General features: G+C 49.3%; 7 protein-coding genes across 7 annotated transcripts; 1 reads left to right on the forward strand and 6 right to left on the reverse strand.

The window, feature by feature from the left end:
* Positions 1 to 26: 26 nt before the first annotated feature.
* RhiXN_06471 (nuclear mRNA splicing protein) lies at positions 27 to 3677 on the reverse strand (the record flags this gene model as incomplete). The annotated part of the gene is made up of 18 exons (XM_043326287.1): positions 27 to 230; positions 283 to 335; positions 384 to 605; positions 658 to 944; positions 992 to 1043; positions 1098 to 1162; positions 1216 to 1234; positions 1286 to 1334; positions 1391 to 1503; positions 1546 to 1567; positions 1617 to 1753; positions 1811 to 2177; positions 2515 to 2601; positions 2649 to 2872; positions 2930 to 3087; positions 3138 to 3174; positions 3225 to 3379; positions 3445 to 3677. 18 exons carry the CDS (start codon positions 3675 to 3677, stop codon positions 27 to 29), a joined length of 2484 nt encoding a protein of 827 aa, XP_043181719.1.
* A 274-nt stretch (positions 3678 to 3951) lies between these two features.
* Positions 3952 to 5051, reverse strand: RhiXN_06472 (uncharacterized protein; the record flags this gene model as incomplete). Its single annotated transcript, XM_043326288.1, has 3 exons — positions 3952 to 3978; positions 4038 to 4748; positions 4803 to 5051. The coding sequence occupies 3 exons, from the start codon at positions 5049 to 5051 to the stop codon at positions 3952 to 3954; spliced, it is 987 nt and encodes a 328-aa protein (XP_043181720.1).
* A 498-nt stretch (positions 5052 to 5549) lies between these two features.
* Positions 5550 to 8372, reverse strand: RhiXN_06473 (gamma-glutamyltranspeptidase; the record flags this gene model as incomplete). Its single annotated transcript, XM_043326289.1, has 13 exons — positions 5550 to 5593; positions 5656 to 5724; positions 5774 to 6028; positions 6081 to 6145; positions 6204 to 6343; positions 6396 to 6458; positions 6507 to 6622; positions 6674 to 6953; positions 7011 to 7461; positions 7511 to 7547; positions 7598 to 7643; positions 7691 to 7854; positions 7913 to 8372. 13 exons carry the CDS (start codon positions 8370 to 8372, stop codon positions 5550 to 5552), a joined length of 2190 nt encoding a protein of 729 aa, XP_043181721.1.
* A 105-nt stretch (positions 8373 to 8477) lies between these two features.
* RhiXN_06474 (DNA-directed RNA polymerase II subunit RPB7) lies at positions 8478 to 9816 on the reverse strand (the record flags this gene model as incomplete). Its single annotated transcript, XM_043326290.1, has 5 exons — positions 8478 to 8880; positions 8932 to 9037; positions 9094 to 9237; positions 9287 to 9438; positions 9503 to 9816. 5 exons carry the CDS (start codon positions 9814 to 9816, stop codon positions 8478 to 8480), a joined length of 1119 nt encoding a protein of 372 aa, XP_043181722.1.
* A 1156-nt stretch (positions 9817 to 10972) lies between these two features.
* On the forward strand, positions 10973 to 15114 carry RhiXN_06475 (mitochondrial import protein Pam16; the record flags this gene model as incomplete). Its single annotated transcript, XM_043326291.1, has 7 exons — positions 10973 to 11041; positions 11179 to 11401; positions 11472 to 11627; positions 11690 to 12124; positions 12175 to 13070; positions 13118 to 13277; positions 13334 to 15114. 7 exons carry the CDS (start codon positions 10973 to 10975, stop codon positions 15112 to 15114), a joined length of 3720 nt encoding a protein of 1239 aa, XP_043181723.1.
* Positions 15115 to 16052: 938 nt separating this feature from the next.
* Positions 16053 to 17856, reverse strand: RhiXN_06476 (Cellulase (glycosyl hydrolase family 5 protein); the record flags this gene model as incomplete). The annotated part of the gene is made up of 13 exons (XM_043326292.1): positions 16053 to 16219; positions 16288 to 16331; positions 16389 to 16422; positions 16476 to 16494; positions 16550 to 16616; positions 16660 to 16750; positions 16912 to 16926; positions 16979 to 17022; positions 17073 to 17097; positions 17145 to 17269; positions 17325 to 17398; positions 17461 to 17652; positions 17713 to 17856. 13 exons carry the CDS (start codon positions 17854 to 17856, stop codon positions 16053 to 16055), a joined length of 1041 nt encoding a protein of 346 aa, XP_043181724.1.
* Positions 17857 to 18477: 621 nt separating this feature from the next.
* On the reverse strand, positions 18478 to 20787 carry RhiXN_06477 (Cellulase (glycosyl hydrolase family 5 protein); the record flags this gene model as incomplete). Its single annotated transcript, XM_043326293.1, has 19 exons — positions 18478 to 18531; positions 18586 to 18714; positions 18769 to 18816; positions 18874 to 18905; positions 18960 to 19055; positions 19102 to 19161; positions 19215 to 19258; positions 19317 to 19350; positions 19401 to 19419; positions 19464 to 19527; positions 19592 to 19673; positions 19725 to 19778; positions 19835 to 19849; positions 19905 to 19948; positions 19997 to 20021; positions 20078 to 20202; positions 20264 to 20337; positions 20394 to 20581; positions 20643 to 20787. 19 exons carry the CDS (start codon positions 20785 to 20787, stop codon positions 18478 to 18480), a joined length of 1332 nt encoding a protein of 443 aa, XP_043181725.1.
* Positions 20788 to 22270: the final 1483 nt, after the last annotated feature.

Consider the following 22270-nt stretch of genomic DNA (forward strand, 5'->3'; position numbering starts at 1 on the left):
ATGTGGATTTGAATGATTCTGGTATATTAGTGTGCAAGGAATGATCGCGTGTTTCTGTCTCTTAGCCACCCGAACAATCCGATGGATGTAGCACCCGCAAATACTGTGCCAATATAGATAATCAAACTTGCCCACCGACTGCCATTCTGTAGTCCAGAGTGGGCATAATCACGCATAGATCCGCCAATAAGCACCGACGATATTGGTGTGCTTAGCACATTGCCAAGTCCCTGGGAGGCATCTGAATTAGCCACCGCGAGAGTTTGGTAGTGCAGTACTTACTCGCGACAGCATCAGCATGCCAAGCATGCTTGTTGCTGCAGTAGTATCATCTCCTATATGCACCTTGAGAGTGATCACAATTCAAGAAAGGTTGGACTTACTTGCAATAGGCCGTACAAACCCAGTCCAAAGACTTGAAAAGCCGCCAGCCAGTGCACCGAAAAGTATCGAGTATGCACTTAGTGTCCCTATCGTGGTCACTAACGCGCCCCACAGGACAAATGTCGCAGCCGAAGTTGCAGCAAGTGTCGATGTAGCGAGTACCCATGGATTGAGAATATCCGAGAGGTGCCCTAGAGCAATTCGGCTGATTAAAGACGAACCTGGAATATAATCAGGAATAGCAGGCTTTAGGACGAGATTAAAGGAGCTGACCATTGAGGAGAGCCAATGTCAATGAGGCCTGGCTATCGCTCAGCATCATATCCTGGGCAAACGTTGGGAGGTAAACGATAGGAAGAAAGTATGCGAATCCCTGTAATGCTGTAACACAAAGCAACAGCCAAAAGGATTTGTTGGTGGACCACTTTGTCCTAGAAGTCGTGGCTATGCGACGAACACGATCTTCGGGAAGCCTAGGACGAATGAAAGGCAAAACGGCGGAGAGCAGAGCGAAAACAACGATGGACAGGTAGCGCAAGGTTGAGGATGTTCCATACGGCCTAGTGCTAGAGTGAGAATCCCATTACATCGAACCAGAAGCCCTTACCTAATAATTGAAGGCAAGACCAGGGGTAGAATGAGACCGCCAACAGCCGTGCCTAAAAATATAATTAGGCAAGAGAAATCGATCCAGATCACGAACTTGAACCTACCAGCATTCATTACTCCATTGGCAAGGCCTCTGCGCACATAGAACCATTCTGACATGTAGGAAACGCTAAGAATAGTGAGATTATAGCTGTTTACGATTATATTCACGAATGCACCTACGTAGGAGCGTAGAGCAGAGCTGGTAAAGTTTTATTAAATGTGGTGTTATTTATTCTGAAGAGCAACTTACAGCCTCCTAAGCCATACCCTCCACCTTGGAGCAACACAATTTGCCAAGGCTTTTGAAGGTGCAAAGATTACTTGTATGAGGTACACTATTAATTTACAAGCTCACCTTTTTGACAAAGCTAGCTCCAAAAAGGCTTCCAAAGCAAATAAAATTACCAACCCACATGCTGGTACGACGCTGTGAAGGATAACGCGCAACAATAGGATAGATGATAGGTCCTATCCATGGTACTTTAGTTAGCATTTTTCATAAGCACTCACTCAAAGCCCAGCCGAACAAAACCTACCAGAACAGTATATAAGCCCTAGCGGCAGAGGAGAATGATGAATACGTAGGGTAGTCCGAAATCACGAAAGTCAATACCTGAGCAGAGTGTACCTGCTAAAGGGAGCAGCAGCTCGGCGCCTTTCTCTCCCTGGTACATCTTGGAGTAGTAACCAAGGAAGACACCGAAAGAGTTGGGGAATCCTGTATGTGACTATTAAACATACTAGGTTATCTGGTACAAAAAGAGCTTCAGCGTACCCCAGACCAGCGTCTCTACTACAAAAGCACCGATAAGATATAGCCAGGCTTGAAGACCACGATCGGCAGGCGGAATGTTGCTTGATTCAGCCATAGAATTTGAGGTTTCCTCGTTCTCGACCCCATCCTCACTGGCAACACCCGCAGTAGTCATTTGTTCATTAGTGATACTACCATGTCGGGGAAAACTTTGGGCAGGCATAGGACTACTGGCTTGTTGTTGAGTTGATATTGGAACGTGCTGCACGCTTAGGGCCGTACCAGACAATCTAGATGAAGAACGGGGAAGCCCCTCGTCGCTTTGACGCGATGCAATAATTTCCAGAGGGATGCTCGTGATCATTGGTTCAAATGAATAAATGTCGAACTGAAAAACGTGGTCAAGTACCAGTCAAGTATGTGAGGACATCCATTGTCATTTCAACCGAGTCATTCAATTAATCTGGTGCTTTACAGTACCAAACGGTCATATTGCTCAGGAAGGCACGAAGAACCAGTAGTTTAGGTACAGTGGGCAGAGGGACTAGTCTTTCTGATAATGGTCAAATTATGATTTAGTAGATTTTAGACCGTGAGAGGTGGGATACAGGTAGGTATTTACACCAAAGCCCGGTTTAGAGGATATGGGTAATTCATAAAAACGCGATGTCAGTGTACTACTAAGCCCGCCAGATTTTGACCGTCCCATCAGCACTCGCACTAACCATCTCTCCAGATTCCAGTGGATGATGCTCGACCCAGCTAATCACTTTGTCATGGACTTTAGTGGGATCTGGCTCAACAGCCTTGGCCTAATTTGCATTAGCTTTTGTATGAATGTCAGCTCGATCAAACATACATCGAGTAGATCCCATTCCCATATCTTTCCCTGCTCGTCTCCGCACAAGACGCTACCCTCGCCGTGACCAAAGCATGCGTGGGTGCGATAGTCATTACTAACATGCCCTGAGAATGTGTTCAACATCTGCCCATTCGCTCGGTCCATGAGTCGTAATTTCGAGTCGAGTGTGCAAACCAAGAGTGTTTGATTGTCTATGGACGGGGAAATTGAGGAGATTGGCGCTACGCGAACAAATGCGCTCAGTGCAACCATGTATAGCAACCGATATTCACACTTACGTCCTATAAAATCGCTCTTCAATTCACCCATCCTCATATCGTATGTCCGTACATGTCCATCAACGGATCCCGTTATTATCTCCGCAGCTCCGACATGAAGACATGTAATACTGTCCTTAGCTTCGCCGAGAACTTGGATCGGTGTTCGGCTCTGTGCTCTTAATAAATTTAGTATACTACCTATATCACAAACTCATGAAAGGCTCACTTCAGATCCCATAATCTTACCGATGAGTCGTAGGAACCTAACAAAAACATAGGTGTATTACTCATGAACGGGTCATATAAAGCTTACCACTTGCGAGCACAGAGGCATCTGCGTTAAATGCCACAGCATTGATTTTCCCCAAATGACCGGGCATTCGACGTTCAGTAACGCCTGCGGTGACGCTCCAGAGGTAAACACTCCTATCTCCTCCTCCAGACGCAAACCTTGCGTTGTCATGTGCGCTTCCTCCAGGTTGAACCATGATAAGTCGGCCCACGTTAGGTTCTTGGAGCTTTAAATAACTTACACGCTAATCGACAAAACCTCGTACCCGTGTCCTTCATATTTCTTGATCTCACTACCCGATTCGGGGTTCCAGAGGCGGATAGTTCTATCTTGTCCGCCAGTCAAAACATACTTGGCCTCCCCCTTGGCATAAGTTGCTACGTGAACAGGACCTCGGTGATTTTCAAGTTTACAATGTAATCTACGAGGAGCAAGAGCAGGTTGTTTTTGCTGACGCGTTGATTTTTGGGACATGGAGATGGTGGCAAGTATGATCGAAAGTAGGAATGTCACGTGTATTTAACACTTTCAGCCTTTCGAGCCAGATATACCCTGCACCTGCACGAACTAAATGTTTTCATGTTTCATTATCTGCTAAAGTAATCGTATCAACGGGTCTCAGCAACATTGTCCCATGCCAAGCACTGCGTCTAAAAAATACATGATAAAGCCGATTTATGTCCGTGATCGTCGTCGAAGGCAGATGTCTTGGCGAGGCTATGCGGGTCATAGTCCATCTTGGTCAATCTCACTCGAATGGGTTCGTGCGACCGCCCTGAAAGTCGAGTTAGAATCAAACAAATCCAGATAAACATCAAGGTGTATAAAACGCACCTGGCCTCCCGGGTCTCTCCTCTCCTTTAAACCACACAGCCAGTCTGTCCACCACCGACCGTCTCGCTTCTCCCGCTCCAAATCTTCCTCTTCTTCTTGCACATGTGTCGCTGTCCTCCGAATTCTCATACCCTCCGGGCCGGACATTCTCGCAGGCACAGCCCCGCCCCCTTCGTATGCGTGCTGGGGCGCAGGTGTAGTAGGCAGGTCAATCGGCGCAGGCGTTGGTGCATGTCCCCGGTTCTGGGACCCGAGAAATGAAGAATCAAACGTCTCCAACGTGGGCCTTTTCGGAATAGGTTGTACAGGAGTGATCCCCCCAGTGATGGTTGACGTCGAGTCGGATCGCGGACGTTCTTTTGGTGAACCATTGGGTTTGAAAGGGTCAGCTGTAGCTGGACTCACGAGAGCCACTTTGGAGGTGACCCCAGCTGAGTCTCGGAAAGGATTCCTCGTAGTGTTGTCAGTGTCTGTGCGGGCGAGCTGGGCAGAGCCCCGTTGTTGTTCGAGATCGTCAAGTGCTGTCGGGCTGTCTGTGCGTAATATGGTAACGCTCCCTCGAGCAGATTCTGCTGACCTGCGGAACAAAACTTGACTTGCTCGTCGGGTGAGTTCGGTCAATGGACTGGGTGCAGACGACGTAGAATATGTCTTGGAATCGCGAGCAGCTTTTCGACGCAGCCTTTCAGCGTTTTCCCACCGTTTGAGATTCTAACATGCAAGTTTCATATATAATAAGCAACACGAGGTTATGCATAGACTCACTTCCATAACTGCACGCTCCTCCGCCGCATCCTCCGATAGCGGGGGATACGACTCTGAAGCCCCACTGACCTGAGCTCGTTCTTCGTCTATACTAGTCAAACCAGGGTCCGAGTAGTCAAGCTCCTTGCTTTTCCCCTTCCAACGCCCCTGTCCGGTCAATCCCTGTCGCTCGTTATCATCGCCATCCTCTAGCCTGTGCCACTCTCCTAGGTCCCGGCTCTCGGGAAGCTCAGCGCTAGTTGACGCCATTGTTGTCGAAACCAAGTCGCACCGGAAGATGTATACCCAGGGTCACGCAACCCTATTGTATATATGAGAAAGGGTTGGTCGCTTTACGGGTAATATATGATATACGACTTTAGCGGCAATTAGGGCGGGGAACGTGCTGCCATATGCACATACAGGAAGGACCAAGTTTCGCCAAACGCTTCAAGATGAGGAAATGTCAATTATCGCTAGTATGTGCAAGATAGAATGGTACAAATGCAACCGATATTGCTTTTAGTTGGCAGTGCAAGCAAAGACGACTGGTTCTGGAAATGCACGTTGCGATGGACTCGGTGGAGTATGGTCGATGATGAGACCCAAATCACGTGTTGATGAGATGTGCTCAGGGGGAATGCTGTGATTAAACCATTTGCCATTTATTTAGGAAGAAAGACAACAAATCCGAATCATAAAACAAACGGTCCAAGAAGGATATTTAAACAATCAGATATGCTTATATGAAAACCTGTGGTATCCCCTTTACCACCCAGCTGCAACACCATTCTTCCTTGAATCGCTCGCAGCTTTTTGAGCGAGGAAAATATCAGAGCTGATTTTCTAAAGGCTCGCTAGATGCAATGCTCACCGAAAAATTGCCCATCCATGTCTTGTGTGACAGCTTGTATTTCGGCTACACCGAGGTTGATATCAAACACTAGCCATCCATAAGCACATTGACCGCTACCTGCTACCATACAACTTACCAGACGTATTGTGACCTCTTTGCTTCAATGCGTCGATCTCCTTGTGCCCAAACCCACTCTCAATGCTCACCAGAGTTGGGAAAAGCTGGTCGTGGACTCGAGGAGCTTCAACCGCTCCAGAAATATTCATTCCGCGATCGAGGTTAACAATGGCCTGAGCGATAGCCCCGAAAATCCGCGAGCCACCTGATCCACCCAGTGTCAGATAAAAGTCTCCAGAGGGATGCTCCATAATTGTGGGAGCCATAGAAGACACTTTGCGCAAGATGAGCAGATTGATGACACAGATGAACTCAGTAAGACTCACCTTGGCGTTTTCCAGCCTCGGGGTAGTTCCAGGGGCTAGGCCACAGTCCGAAAGCATTGGGGAGTCTAAATTTGAGGCAATGTGTAAGCATACATCCTTCCGCCGCACCGCCTGGACTCGTACCCAGGAGTTGAAAAGTCATCCATTACGTCATTAAAGATCACGCCAGTTGCAGGGTCCATCACACGCGAACCCCAGATTAGGTTGACCGAACTAGTAAGTGCAATCGCAAAGCCGTCCGCATCTGCGGCAGACGTATGGGTCTAGAGTGGAGTGAGAAAACTGATGTTACATTGCCAAGGGAAAAAAACTCACTGTTCCATGGTCGATTTGGACATCGTAAACTGGGTTATAGTAGTCGGGAGTATGCGTGGTATCCTAGAATATGTGAGCCATGTTGTAAAAAGGCAATGGGTATGCACATACATCAGTAATGCGAGAGGAAACGTTATTTCCGAACTCCTTGGTGGGTATTTTAGCCATGAGCTTATGGTTATTACCAAACGCCGGATCGCCGAGGCGCGTGCGTGCAGCACTACCGACTGCCAATAACATAAGTGTGATATACGCGCAAATCCAAGCCTAGAACATACATTTCAACGCCTCTGTGACCCTATGCCACCATAAACCACCCTCTTTCTGCATTGCGACTTGATCATGTACGTTGGGCCCAGAACCAAATCTCTCCAGGGCATTGAGTACGTGAATCAATACCGGGCCGCTGGACGGAGCATGTGTTGTGTAAATATGACGTCCTTGATATGTACTCTTCAACGCTGGTCGCTCGACGACTTTGTATGATTCAAGGTCCTCCAATGTCATGATTCCGCCAGTCGCCTGAACCTTGGAAATGAGAGATGAAGCAATGGGGCCCTGTCACAGGCCAGATCAATACCAAAAAGAAGCCATGAACGTGAACCGAACACGCACTTTGTAAAAGGCATCGGCCCCCTCGCTAGCGATAGAACTCAGAGTATAACTAAAATTCTCGCGCTTGATCCAATCGCCCTGCTTCAGTAGTGTTCCTCCGGGGGCAAAAACAGGACTCCAATCCTTGTCGTTTTCCATCCACCCCTTTCCGAACACCCTGATGCGTCTATCAAGTTCAGTGGTAACCTCCCAGCCCCCATTTGCGAGCTGAATGCTAGGCTCAAACAAGCGAGACCAAGGGAGTCGTCCAAATTGAGAATGAGCGGCTTGAAGACCCCTGATTTCTCCTGGAACAGCGACAGAAAGGCCACCAAATTTGGAGAGAAGCGGAGATTTGGCAAACATGGAGCTATTCGATCCTGCTGGTGCCGTTTCGCGGAAGTCAATCGTGTGTACAGTTGAAGATTTCTCTGGGGATGAAGGAGGAATACGAATGACCATGAATCCACCGCTACTCAGATACGTCAATTAAATGTTTGGTAGAGTGTGTTCCGACTCACCCTCCAATACCAGCTGAGAAAGGATTGACGGTTCCGACTACAATCCGGTTAATTAATTTGAAAGCAATACGCAACACTATGACCTACCACACAGGTTGCTCGCAATCGCAGCGTCAATCGCGTTCCCTCCATCCTATGCGGCGTCAGGGCCCAACTTCAATGCGCACGGTGAATGCCCACCTTGAGAACATCCACCCCGATTTGAGAGCAAACTCTGGCTTCGCTAGCCACGGCACCATGTTCTGCCTTGATAAGGTACGCAGGATTGCGGGGGCCGCTTGTTCCACCCGAAGGCATAGGGTATGCCGGAGTTGGAGGGCTCGGAGAAGGACCGGTGGCATGGTCTATATCATAGGTGTCAATCGCATACGCAATGGGCTTTATGATAAGCCGGGTACTCACCGCCTGAACGAACCAGCAGAGCTCCTGCGATTAAAACAGCGATGATGATAAGGCCTAAAAGTGCCCCGAGACCGCTGCTGAGTCGGATACGTCGCTGGGTACGTCCATCTTCAGCATAGAGCGGCAGAGTGTCATTTTCGCCTTTGCCAAATCCAAGAGCTCGCTTTGCACGGGTTACGAATCCTCGATCTTCAGCCTCTTCGTATGCGTCGCCTTGTTCTTCATCAGATCCATGGCTGCCACTAGACGGCGACCGTTGCTGTCTAAGCAACGCAGTTCTCTCGTTCGGAGCCGGGCTGTCCGCAAAGTTTACTCGACTGTCCCGGGCTTTGCCTTTGGGGCTCGTGCGCTCGGGACTGCCATGCGAAGGCGAATCCGGGTCATGGTGGGATGATGCGCTTGTGCCTTTGGCTACTACAGCTGCGTAGCTCACAGCTGGTTTGACTGCTCCGGCGGCCATGGTCGTCTGAGTCTGGAATTGGTTACTCATCCCCCACAGATGACGACATACCAATTACCTCACGTGATACAAGATGCGATTAAATTAAAAAAAGACTACGGGGTTCTATGCGTCTACACCATTCTCTGGCACTGCCTTTTTCTTTTTTCTTTTCTTTTTGTCTTCTTGCTCTGCTGTATTGGCTGCTGCCTCGAGTACGGCGACACTGGCCTCTCCTTTTACCGCACCCTTCTTCTGCTTTTTCTTGACTGGAGCGGATTCGGTTTCTGTTGGTTCGGGAGCAGCGGGCAGGACGTTGACCACTCGTCGCTTTGTTCCCCGCGGTGCCGCGAGCTCTTCTTCCTCCACTTCAACCTCATCATCGCTCCCCTCTTCTATTCGATCCCCTTCGGTTTGAGTTGATTCAGGTAGCCGAGCGGTCGTTTGACGGTTTGTGTAGTATTCTGGATCAAAGGGGTCGGGCTGAAGGGAGCCGTGTAGGGAAAGCATTTGGTTGGCTATTGTGTAGCTACGAGAATCATTAGACCGGGGGTGGATACGATGATCGAGTCCAACGCACCCAATAACCGTAAATTCGACCAAGCCAGATTCGCCACCAAGCGTTTCACCAGTTTGTGAATTTACCCATCGACCGCTCTCTTCGTCTCCCTGTCGTTCTTCGTTATCTTTGGTGCAATTGTTGAGCTTTTACCAATAAACAGCAAGTTATAGTAAAACTCACTTATTTCAGGATCATTTGCTACCGGGCCATGTACATATTCCCATTCCCCGTCCCCGGGTATATGTGCTCTATCAATCGAAGCATTAAACGTTCGGTGAACCAATAAACCAATATGGTCCGTCGCATGCAGCGATATACGACCAGCTACTCATTCATTAGCTCCAATTCCAGATCAAACCTTGAATCGACTCACTGATTCGCATTCCTACCTCTGGCGCCCACACACCCGCATCGAACTCGACTCGAGTCGTCGGATAAGGACCTTCAGCATACATAATCGCCACATCTGATGCAAACTTGTGGTTCTTATGGGACAAGAGCACACCACGAAGCGACGGCACATATCTAACACATACACATCAACCCATCTGTACACAGCTCGCAAATACGTCCCAACCAAGAAACTCACCGCATAACCAAATTATCTAAGATCTCCTCGACACCCCGCCTCGGATCTCCCGCAAATCTCGGGGGTAAACTGATACTGGTGCGCGCACGGACGAGTTTGAATTCGGTTTCGGGTGTGGTGGGGACTGCGACGGGTTGTTCGGATTGAGATTTGGACTTGGACTTGGACTTGAGATTGGGTGATTGGGTGGGAGTAGATTCGGCATCTCGTTTGGCCCTCTTTTCGGCCCTTCGTTCTTCTTTTGTTTTCTTGCCTGTGCTGGGTTCGCCGTCGGCGTGTTTTCGTTTAGAGGGCCGGGGTGTTGTTACTGGCATTGGGAAAGGAAGTGGAATTTATATTCAATAGAATGGTGATATCTCGAGCACTATTTGACAAGGAGATAAATACGTGGCCAGTGGGACAGAGACCTGGATAGTCGAAGGTGGGGGCAAACAGGAAATTTGTGAAGCGCTGAAGTCCGGTGATTACATCATCCAAATGATCGGCGGGTGTCCAAACAAATCTGTCTACCTCGAGGTCTTGGTTGATACGTTTCGCTGTTGGAAAAGAGGAACAATTCAAGCCTAAATTCTCTCCTGAGATTGAGACAATTTACAAAGAAGCCAGGGATCAATTATAGCCACACGAGCCACATCTGTTCCAATACAAGCGCGCAGCTGACCTAAGATTATTTTCTCTTCCCGTGCCACGGCGATCGTCTGCGTCCTTGGTCTGTGCTTGCGGTGTGGTTATCTCACGAACTAGGCTCTGTGTTGACTTGAAAACTATCTGTCGACATTGTTTGAGTCTGTCCTATCCTCAGAAGTCACTTGCATTTAGATCTCGAATCGGTTAGGAGAATAGATCGGGAGCATGGTAAAATACACAAGGTCTATACAACCCATCACTCGCTAACAAAAGTGTTTCACTTATTATCGGAATGTACAAACTGACATCATTGGCACTACTAAATCCACGCACATTAATTTAAACACTGATCGGCACCGACCTCAACCCCCATCCGACCTAGTCTTCCCCCAGAGCGATTGTGCAAATTGTGGTCTTGGGAGCCCAAATCCTTGGCAAGGCATTTGTAGAAGCAGGAAAACAAGCAGCACGAAGTGAGTAGTGGGCTCATTCTCTTGAATTGAGATCATGGGATTCTGTCTCTGGCACGGATTTACATTTACCGTTTCCCCCTCCCGTTCTCATGATCGAGCTTGGAGCTGTGGTGCGGTGCGGTTCGGGTTGGCTCGTCTCGTCTTGAAGGGGAACGAGTAATATGCATGGCTCTTTATACCTCACCTTTCCCACGAGCGTGTTCGGGCGTTGTGTGACTGGACACGGTGACACTACCTCTTTACTCTGACATACTCACCCAACTCCGTAGATGCAAAACACCGACCAGCAGGGGCGACCGAGGGCGAAGCAGCCGGACTCGGGAATGCAACGAGCGGCTCGCTCACGGATCGGCTGACACGAGAGCATAGAATGACGGTAGACGAGGCGCAGCTGATATTAAACGTAAAGCGCGAAGCGCCCCTGGAGGAGATTGTCAAGGTACGTACATGTGGCTGTGCAAGCTTTAGGTATGGGGTGTTTACGTTTGTGTCGGATTGGGGGGATGATGTGCGTGGATGGATGGGGGTGTGGGGGTGGGCTCGACCGTGATGGATGATGATGATGATGGATAATAGCGGTACGAGACACTGTTCAAGGCAAACTCGGCACCTGCAGCACCCGAGCCGGGAAGCGCGGCGGCGAAATTGAAGAAAACGCCGGCGCCGGCGTGGTCACACTATTTGCAGTCCAAGGTGGTGCGGGCGCGCGAACGACTCGAGGCCGAGGCCAAGGTTGCGGCGGAAGATGGGGCACCGAAAGAGGCAGCAGAACAAACGACAGAGGCAAAAGATGTAAATCGTAATTAGAAGTTTACAGTACTGTCACGTAATGTCACAGAGATCAAATTTTGGATCGGTCACGTTTTGAGGAGAGAGAACGACGACGACGACTGCTGGACCATTGATGGGCGTGCTTATGGGAGCGCTTGGAGCGCTTGGAGCAATGCTTGTACCGATGGAACGGGGTGTAGAGACACACTCTGTGGTTGTTGTTGGTGCTGTTGTGGCTGTTGTGCTCATCCTGGGTAATCACTGCGCATACTGTTTGCTATTAATATGGACTTGGCTTACATTCGATTGTTTTTAGCGTATGTCACGAATCCCTCGGCGGCGTCGTTTCGGACGTTTCTGACTGAGCTTGCGTTCCGGAGACACCTGAGCAAGCTGCACGATGCGTCTGAGGCTGATCCGCCAGCCCTCACCTGGGCCCGCCACAGCCTTGCCATCGACGCCCCGCCCCATCTCCAGTTTGCCACAAAGGCATCTGTCTCGGTCCGCTCTTCTGCCCATATCTTCCGCTCTTTCGGCATCTTCACCATTGCTGCCGTTACCCCCGTTGCCGACCACCGCAACAAGCCTGACTCTCATCCCACCGCCTTTGCCAGCGACCACGGCAGATGGTTCCTCGGTGCCTTTGGCAAGTGGTGGTTCGGCGGTGCTCTCCTCCTAGGCAAGGGCGACGACGGTCACACCACCGCCGGACTCTTGGACATCCGTCTGCTCGATGACTCGGAGCTCACCAGTCAGTCTTTTCTATTTTTCTCTTTTTTCTCCTTCTCACTCGCCCTCCAGAATGGACAATTATACCGGATTCAAATGGCCGTCGCACTCCTCCACCCCTGCCAAAGCATGCATCACTACCGCTTCACACACAACCCACCCAGAAACAGTCCAAACCGAAACCAAAGTCGAAACCCAAGTCCAAGTCCAAGTCGGCCATCCCCGGGAGCACCACCGAACCCGCTCTACCCGCTGCGCCCAGTGCTCCCACTGCGACCAACATCGACGCACACCCGCTTCTTGCAGACTTGCTACAGCATATTGCCACTACCCAAGCTGCCCTCACCAACACTCGCGCCCAGCTCGCCCAGCTCCATGCATCCACGGCCCATACACGTGAGCAGACCGAGGAGCATGCTGCCCAGCGAGCAAAGCATAATTCTGCATCGGCTACTTCCGACGCCGCCAAGTCACATACACATCAGCTCACTAATGCTCGCCGCACACTCAGGGCTTCGCAGAAGACACTCGCAAATGTACAGGCCACTCATGCTGCATTGGAACAACGTGCGAAAACATTAAATGAACAAACCAAATCGCTCCACGACCAGGTCGTTAGAGATCGAGACAGGGTCAAGGAAGGAGAGGAAAAGGGAGAGAGAAAGAGGGACGAGATTGCTGATTTAATTCTCTTGAGGAAAGAAGAGTTGAGGAAAATTGAAGAGGAGATCATGGGGTCCCAGGAGGACAAGGATACTGTTGGCCTCATTGGCAAGGTCCGTGCCTTAGAGGCCGAAGTGAAGGAGGCCAGAAAAACTCTAGACGAATTAAAGGCCTGGCAGGCGAATATACATCAAGCCAAGGAAGATCACGACGAACCCGAGCAGGAGTTTGAAAGGGAAAAGGAGCCTGCTGTTGTGTATATTGGACAGACGCCCGTGCGTTCTTCACTCGCCAACGCCAGCCAGGTGTGTCTGCTCTCTTCATTTCTCGCATTTTGCTCATCATTTGCAAGTCCAACCTTCAACGCATACATGGCACTCCCTCCCACGCACGCATTTCTTCGGTTCCCGGCATAGGTCATCCAGCCTCAATCTCTAGTCAAAACGTGACCGCTCCGACTGGCGTAGCATCTCCCACACCCGCCGCTCCCGCAGATGTTGCTTCCCCCGCGCGTAGCGCGCGTAGTAAAGGATACGCGATTTTGATAATGACCTGGCCAGCCTCGGAGGTCCCAAAGGACAAGTCCTGAATACCAAGAAGAGCCTTCCTGGTCCGATTGTTGGCAAGGCACCCGCGACCAAAGGCGTACCTGCATCTGGTCTAGGCTTATCTGCTCCTGTTGCCAAGGACTTCGCCGCGGCCCGCCCTGCGTTCTCGCCATTCGACTCGGACACTCTGCCCATTGCTATTCCTAAACGATCCACAGGAAACTATGCCCTCGGCCCAGACCGCTCCGCGGCAAAGTACGGCCCCTCGCCCGATATGCTCACCTTTGGGCTCGCAATGGACTCTCCCACAGCCGGTGCGTTCTCCCCGCCCCCTAGCGCGCTCCTTCCCAGTTCGTTGTTGAGCGAGGACGGGCACCGGTGGGAGGGCGATGGTGCTCCTAGCCCTCCGCTGTTCAGCGACGCTCAGACTGGCTCGAGTCCCGTTCAGCTCATGCGTCAGAACAGCACGAGTCCCGGACAGTATCGAAATGGAGCCAGTCCGCCGCGTTGGGAAAAAGACGCGGATGGGTGGGTGACTGAGGCCAAACCTGTCTCGAACGGATGGGATGCCAAACCGGCCATCGGAAGTGCGTGGGATGCAAAGACAAACGGTACATGGGACACGAAACAATCGAACGGAAATACATGGGACAACGGATTCGTAGCTGGTGACATGGACGTTTGGACGGGCGAAACTAACGGTAGTGCTGGATGGATGGGCGAAGCGCGTCGTCGGTGGCCGAGCGAGCCTGCTGCTGCGTGGGCCCCTCTCGCCGAAGGACGTCCCCGCTCGTTGTCCAATGGATCTCCCGCCGGTCGCCCTCGCTCCGACTCGCACGATACGCATCGGCTGTCGACTGGTGCTGACTCGGGTTATCATTCTACCGTCGCGGCGCCCAAGAAACGTGGTTCCGGATCTAGTTCGGGCGAAGACGTTGCGCAAGACACCTCTGCTTCCAGCTTTGCTCTTCCGTTTTTGCAGAGTTCGCCCGTGTCTGGATCGATCGACGCTCCTGCTTCGTCGTTTGGCTCGGGTGTTTTTAGTCCTCCCGGGTCTGCTGCAAGCCGCCGCGGCTACGATGCTCAACGTGCCAGTCTCCCAGCGCGCGTCCCGCTCATTCGCGAAGTTGAAGAATCGGAACCTGCCTCTGCGCCGGCTCCCGCCGAACCGACAGCCGTACCGACCAAGAGCCGCCGCTGGTTCTCGGGCGTAGGTAGCGCAAAGAAAGAAGACCCCAATGCGCGCGTGCAAAAGTCCGAACTGAACCCAGACGCCAAGGCGTTTAGCTTTTCTCCCGATGCATCGAGGATCTTCAACTTTACGCGCGGTCGGACGTTTAATCTCGGTCCGCCATCGACTCCTACCAACTCGGGCTCGAAACAACCGGCTGCGTCGGCTTCTGTTACTGCTCCTGCTCCTGCCCCTGCCCCTGCGCCTACCTATTCACCGTTTGGTCTCGGAGCTGGTGCGAACGCGAGTACGCCGACGCTCGGAAGTGCCGGTACGGCGAGCAACGCGTTCTTTTCGTCCTTATTGGCGTTTGCGCCTTCCCCCGCAGAGCGCGAAGCTCTCCAACGTGCGCTCGGACCCAACAACGGTTTGACTCGTACGCTGAGCGGCACATCCGCGCGGTCTCCCTTCACGTCGCCTCTTCCCTCGGCTCGTTCGAGCGCGGTGGACTTGAGTCTGAGCGACAAGGCTGCTCTGGCGTGGAATATCGACTCGGCTGCCGCTCCCGTCCAGAAACGCACCTGGTTTCCAGTCCGGAAAAAGGCTGCCGTCGTTGAAGAGGCCGATTAGGGGTAGTATTAATAATGCCTTGGGGGGAGTCCCCGGACATATGGCCCATGGACTGTGAATGGTAGTTCTGTTGTTGATGTTCAATTTTTTTGTGTGATTAACTGCTTGTCCTTTATATGACTCGAGATGTTCTGCTCAATCACGATTTTCTTTTCTTTATATATTTTCCATGCACGTGGACTTTCTGTGTATGTGTGTGCTGGTCCGCTCATATGCGCGCCCATGTGTGAGGGAGAAAGTCGAACGTTTATTTGTATACGAAGCATGTATACATGGTATCTATATGCGTTTGGCATCCCGCCGCCATGGTGTTTATCCACGAGCTTTGAGCGCAGCTGCGTACTTGCTTTGGAGTGTGTATAGGTCCTGCGTGCGGACGTGTTTAGCGGCCGATTCCGCGGCTGGTTGGAGCGACTTACGGTCCCAGGATACACGGCATATCCGTCATTGTAATAAGTAGCCGTGCTGATGCCTGCCTGCCTACATGCGCATAATAATCGTCATTTCGACTGAATTGAGAGCCTCTAGAACAGTCGACTTGCCAAATAAGGTCACCAGCCACACTCCATTAGATACAATCTCGTTCCACCAAGCAGTGTACGTGGCCTGTGCGTACAATCATTATCACATCTCATCAGCCTGCCCAAAAGTCACCCAATGAGTCACTCACCACCTGGTCCGTGGTCACGCCGAACTCTTCCAAGATCACAGGCTGAACACAAAACAAAAACAAAAAATTATTTTCAGTAAAGGATGATTCGGGTCGGCGAAATCGAAGGCAAAGAACCTTGTTTGCCGACTTCTGAGAAGCCGCATGATCTACAAGGCGCGTGATTGATATCAATAAATAGATATATCGAAGTGCAAAGCCGGCTTGGCGGACTTGCCTCTTATCCACTGAACTCCCCAAAGTGTTGCATTCGCCGATTGGCCCCAGCTCACGGGATACGAATGGAACGTCCCGAAATCGAGCGTTGAGATTTCTGCCCACGGTTCGGATCATCAAGAAGCCCTGGAGTTGAACTGTTCGGAATGGAATGCTTACTCAGGTTGGCGTCAAAGTCGATGCCTTCTCCCCCTTGGTACGGGTAGTTCGGCCCGTTGGCTGAGTGCGGGTTGGGATGTTTTAGGTGAATACACGCGGGCTTCGGGTGCAATTGGTAGAATACGAACCCTGGTTATAGAATCCTTCGTCTCCGAGTCCGACCAAGTGATTTCTGTGATTGTTTTTGTTAGTGCATAATACTAAATCCGGGAGCCCGGTCTCGACTCACGGATCGAGTGATTTGATGTATGCGGATATTTCCGCTGCAAATGGGCTCAGAGACCGATAAAGGAACGTGATCTGCACATTGACTTACAAGCCCAATTTGTGATTGTCTACATACGAGTGGTGGTGAGTCAATGTGCGGCAGGTATAGCTTTGTCGACTTACTGCAGTAGTGCAAGTTCCACTCCAGGTGCCTGTACTCCCCTTGCAGCGGGGCTCGTTAGCAAGCTCCCTATAATGCATACAGTCAGTTTTGAGAGGTCTTGATTTGTGACCAGTGCTTGCCAGCCAAGGACGTGGGTTCGTCTTTGTAGCGGCTGACCCATGCATTGATGTAGCTCTTGAATGCGGCTTTAACCTTGGCATCTAAACGCAAGTTCGATGAGGTACCTCTTGGTGTTCTGAATGTGTCACTTGCCAGTATAGAACAGGTCGTGGTTTGAGGAGCCAAGTATCTGCTTTACGTAGACGTCTGAAATGGTTGAGCATCGTATACCTATACTATGGTACGCAAGATTCCGGCTTACCCATTCCTCCATAATCTATTGGTATTCCGGCTTAGTTACTAGTTAAAGTCTTCCTAAATTCACTTACCAGACCAATTATTCGTAAGCGCAATGATAAGCCGAATGCCAGCTCTATTATGATTGTAAGGAGACAGAAAAGACATATATGAGAGTGAACTTACGCTTTTGCCGCTGCGACGACAGTATCTTCCAGAAGCAGTCAATCAAAGAAGTACCGGATTTTATTTACTTACCAAACTTGGCTAGGCCATCTGCGCCAGTGTTCACGGTCGCAGTGGAACCAGACCACAACTGGTAGTATGTACCGCTTGGACTCGTAACGTCGTTGAACCCCCAGGTGCGCAATGTAGTAAATCCCCTTGGACATACCGTTTTATTTTCACTAATTCTCGAGAAAATCAAGGAACACTTACGCATTCTTCAGGTCAGTGAATGCTTGTGTAATGTCAGTCGACGTAGAGAGCTGAGCCATCCAATACGCGTTTGACTAACGACTCAATGGGTTAGTTAAACCCATTCCTATCCTGAATTTAGCTGGGAATAACATACACCCACGACTGTAAATGTCGACCCATTCAGAGTGAACTTTGTACCGGAGGTCTTAACAAATCCTGTGCTGACTGGAGCGGCGACAGAAGTAGTAGATGTGATGGTAGTCGAAGTAGTTTTAGATGTCGTAGAGGTCGGGCCCATGGTTGTAGATGGCGTAGCGTTAGTGGTTGTGGAAGTAACCACTAGACACTGAGAGTAATCTATAATATTGTAAGACGCCATTATAATTTCAGAAATCTGGGCGCATACAATCATTTTGGTAAACGCATGCGAGCCCAGAATCGCACGCTGTGCTCCCGGCATATCCCTTGCCCCGCACTGTCCCCACTGGCCGATAGCTAAAGCGGGGGTCAACGAAGAGGCAAGAATCGCAGCATTGAGCATAGACTTCATTGTGCTAGTTTCAGAAAAGCAACTTGCAGTGCTAGTCGCTTGCTATTCCAGAACCTTTATATACAATGGCAGACACCAAATATTGGAATCAACGATTCCTCGCCTTCGAGACCTATATTCTTCACAATACATTGTACGCTAGACATGAAAGCAACACACGCCTCCACTACTAGCAAAAAATCTTCCAATTGGGTGACTTACCGGGGCCCATGACTTGAAGCCAACTTCCACAGCTTATTACGCTGGAATATTCTGCAATATTGACAATATACCCTGCCATCGCGTGATACCGCTCCCGTGCTTTTTATAGCTCACACATCAAAATTAGACACTGCCGTATTTCTCGAGTAGCCTAAATGCCATTCTGTTTGATTGTTAGTCCCCGCCATCGTCCGCAGTTTCGCCGGGTTCTGCTCCATATTCCGTGAGCACAAGAACATTGTCTTTTTGTGGCATATATTTTCAGATGTAGTAGTGATTATTCAATCAACTGGGTCGAGATGATCGGCACTGATAATAATCATGACTATCGGGCACTAGAGCCCTCTATAGATGATGAGGATGAAAGATTCAAGAATTCGCCGTTTATATACACCATTAAGCCCATTATTGAAACATAAATTAACCACGAGCCTTGAGCTCCGCAGCATATTGGGTCTGTAGAGTGTATTCTGCCTGTTCATATGCGTGAGATAGGATGTTGCGGTGCAAAGCTGTTAAGCAACATACCTCTCCAGGGAAAATAGTGTAACCATCATCGTGAGCGTTCCCATAAGACAAAGCGCTTCCAGCTTGCCAGATGAGGTCTCCTGCGAGCCCACTGGAAATGATTTCTTTCCACCACACAGGATAGATGTTCTTTACAGCCCATCAGTAAGGCACCTGGCACGCATCAAAACAGTTAGAGCATACCAATCTCCCATATTGCTCAGTAACTCCGAATTCTTCAAGAATGACAGGCTGGTTTTAATCAATCAGCATAAGTTTACAGCAAGACTTTGTTTCACAAGACGTTACCTTGTTGGCCGCCTTTTGCGAAGCAGCATGGTCTGTGCACGAGCGTATCAGTTACATGAACTCATAAGATATTCGTTGAAACTGACCCCTAATCCATTGAACACCCCAAAGAGTGATGTTGTTCGCCTCTCCCCAGTGTTCGGGGTAAGCATGGGCAGTACCAAAATCAAGTGTAGATATTTCTGTAAAGGGATGAGCTCAGCTCAGCGAATATTCGATACCACCTACGCAAGTTTGCGTCAAAGTCGATACCCTCTCCACCTTGGTAAGGGTAACTGGGGTGGCCGGCTATGTAACACTTGGTCAGCGCATGAAAAGCGGTCTGCTGGTATAGGCCATACGTCGGTTAAAGAAACCCTCATCACCAAGACCCACGAGTTGGTTGCTTTAAACGAATCAATGAGCATACGAGATAGTGGCGTATGTGTGGTAGAATAACTCACGGAGCGATAGACTTGATATATGCAGAGAATTCCTCTAAGCCTACGGTTAGTTTCGCTTCTTAATAGTTTCCATTATATACGTACTGGCCCAGGCGGTAATAGTCTATCCCAAGGAATTCTAAATTAGCAAGAGTACATCAACCATACATTAGATACTTGCCGCAGGTGTGCAAGTTCCAGTCGAGGTTCCACTGCTTCCTCGGCAGCGGGGCTCGTTAGACAACTCCCTAAGTTAACATATAAGAATTCGCCTTCATTTTTGTAACCGATCATACCAGGCCATGATAGTGGGCTCGTTCTTGTACCGCCCAACGAAGGCATCAATATACTTCTTGAAAGCTGCCTTGACGGTTGCATCTAGAATCTGGTTAAGTTGAAGAAGCAAACCAATGATTGAGTAAAGCTTACCAGTATAGAAGAGATCGTGGTTGTTCGAGCCGAGGATTTGTTTGACGTAAACATCTGCAGAGGAATAGGTCAGAGTTATAATTAGTGCACCAGAGAACGACTTGGTTTACCCATTCCGCCGTAATCTACAGTGTCATTTATTAGCTTCTTTTACATTAATAGAAGAATCATAGTATTTACCCGACCAATTGTTAGTCAATGCGACAATTAGACGGATGCCCGCACTGCATTACAGTTAGTTGGTAGTTTGATACAAATACGTATCTACATACGCCTTGGCGCCTGCAACAACTTGATCTATAGAAAAGGCATAAGTCGAGCTTACAAAATTGATTTACCTTCAGACCACTTACCGAATCTCGCAAGACCATCAGCACCCGTGTTAATAGTCGAAGTGGCGCCATTCCACAATTGGTAGTATGTCCCACTGGGGCTTGTAACCTCATTGAACCCCCAGGTACGGAGTGCGGTGAAGCCTCTAGCGAAAAATGATAAGGTGAGACATTGTTGTAACCAATATTAAAGGATTATCGGCTCACGCTTTTTTGAGATCGCTGAATGCGGTGGTGATATCCGCGGGGTTGGACAGCTGAGGAATCCAGTATGCATTTGACTGTACATCACGATGTAAGTAATTACGACGCAAACAGTCGTCCACAAGGTACTCACGCCGACTACCGTGAATGTTGCACCATTGAGGGTAAACTTCTGTCCCGAGACCTTGACGTAACCCGTGCTAGCAGGAGGGGGCGTGGTGCTAGTGGTTGAGGTTACAGGAGCGGTAGTGGTTGTAGTGATGGGTCGAGAAGTGGTTGTAGGACCGGTGGTAGTAGTTGCTTTCAAGCATTGGGAGTAATCTACAACGCAAAACTATTAGTGCTCTGTTATCGAGCGAAGGGACATAGGTGCATAGCTTACATTCATTTTGCTTGACACAGCTGAGGCCGGCATCACAAGTGGTAGGCCCACTATAGTTGATTCCACCGCATTGGCCCCATTCAGCGACAGCAACAACGGTACCGATAGTTGCAGCGAGGGTAGCAGTAGTTAGCGCGTACTTCATGATAGGCCAAATAAAAGTTGAATTGCTACGGAATGCGTTCAATTTCGCTTTTAAAGCACTTCACATGGCGACAACAGCCAACGCATTCAAACAATGCCAAGAAAGTCGGCTAAGTCCTGTGACTGAACTTCACTGTGCTGCGAAAGCTCCGATTAGCCAGTGAGCAGCCCCCAGAGTAGAGTGGTCTCTATGGTGCGGGGTTGTGAAATGGGGCTTTGCGATGACCTCAATGGACATTCCTCGGTGGGTTGACACTATAGTCAGAAGGTACCATATTCCTAGCTTAGGATGCCGCTATTTTCCCGAGTAATTATGGTCAATATACCTTGCGCGTGTCGCAACCTGAGGAGCTCCCAGAACCAGTAATTTGGGGTAATAGCGCCAACAGATGAGCAAATTAATCATGACCATTGAGAGCCGGTCAGTATGAAAGTGATATATGTGTGACGGGTAAGGAACATCTACGATCAAAAGATAATTAAAAGAAGTTCAAGCACGAATAGTTCAAGTACCTCCATTCATGTTCCAGACAGCAGCACCAATAGGAATGCTTGGCGAGGTTATTATGAAAGGTATCGAACAGCGATAATCCTCCGAGCAGCACACGTGAGAAGGTTTCTCATATAATCACGAAATATTATCAGGGCGGAAGCTGGTGCTGAGAGCGATTTGCATCACGTATTTGCTCTCAGGCCCTTCAATTGAACGACACAAATTAGAGCACCTTATCCTAATCAGCCCAACAAATGATATCCAATGAAGTAAAAAACCAATGCATGTACATTCCTATTACGAATTTGAATGTTTTTGACTACTTCCGTTGTACCTCAACAGGACAGACCCTAGGATTGGGTCAAAATTCCGCAATATGTTGAGGCCAAGCAATAGTTCAGCTATCACTCGTTCAGAGTACATTCGAGCGCCGGGACAGGATTGCATATCGATAAATTGGTAATATGTGAGGCTACTTTATATAACATAGGTCGAATAAGTGAAATCTATAGCGGCTCATGATTATGATTACGCCAACTGCTAAAGAGGCTATTTGATATTTATGTGCCCAACTACTATCTCCTAACTTGGTTTCATTTCCGATCCCAAGCTAGAAAATAACTTGAATAAAACGTATAAATAGGAGGGCTCAAACATTGTTAAAGGCAAGTGACCAACGGTACGGCGACACAATCACAAACATCTGCCGTTTTGAACTTGAGGAACATAGATATTATACTAATTCCGAGTCAGCAACAGTGGCCGGTAATTTAGTGATTGAGTACAGAACATCACTCAGCCTCGTAGGTTTGATTCCTCTACAATCTCGAATCCGACAACTGCTAGATTGCGGAAGTCAATCAATCAGTCACCAGGATCACCAGGTCCCGATTTTGATCACATTATTTGAGTAAAATAGTACCAGAATTTCAATCAAAGGTATTTGTCGATTATCGTGCTATCAGCAAGGGTGGTCATGAACTGAGTGAAA

The sequence above is a fragment of the Rhizoctonia solani genome, chromosome 7 (genome assembly GCF_016906535.1).
Source record: "Rhizoctonia solani chromosome 7, complete sequence".
Taxonomy (NCBI): Eukaryota; Fungi; Basidiomycota; class Agaricomycetes; order Cantharellales; family Ceratobasidiaceae; genus Rhizoctonia; species Rhizoctonia solani.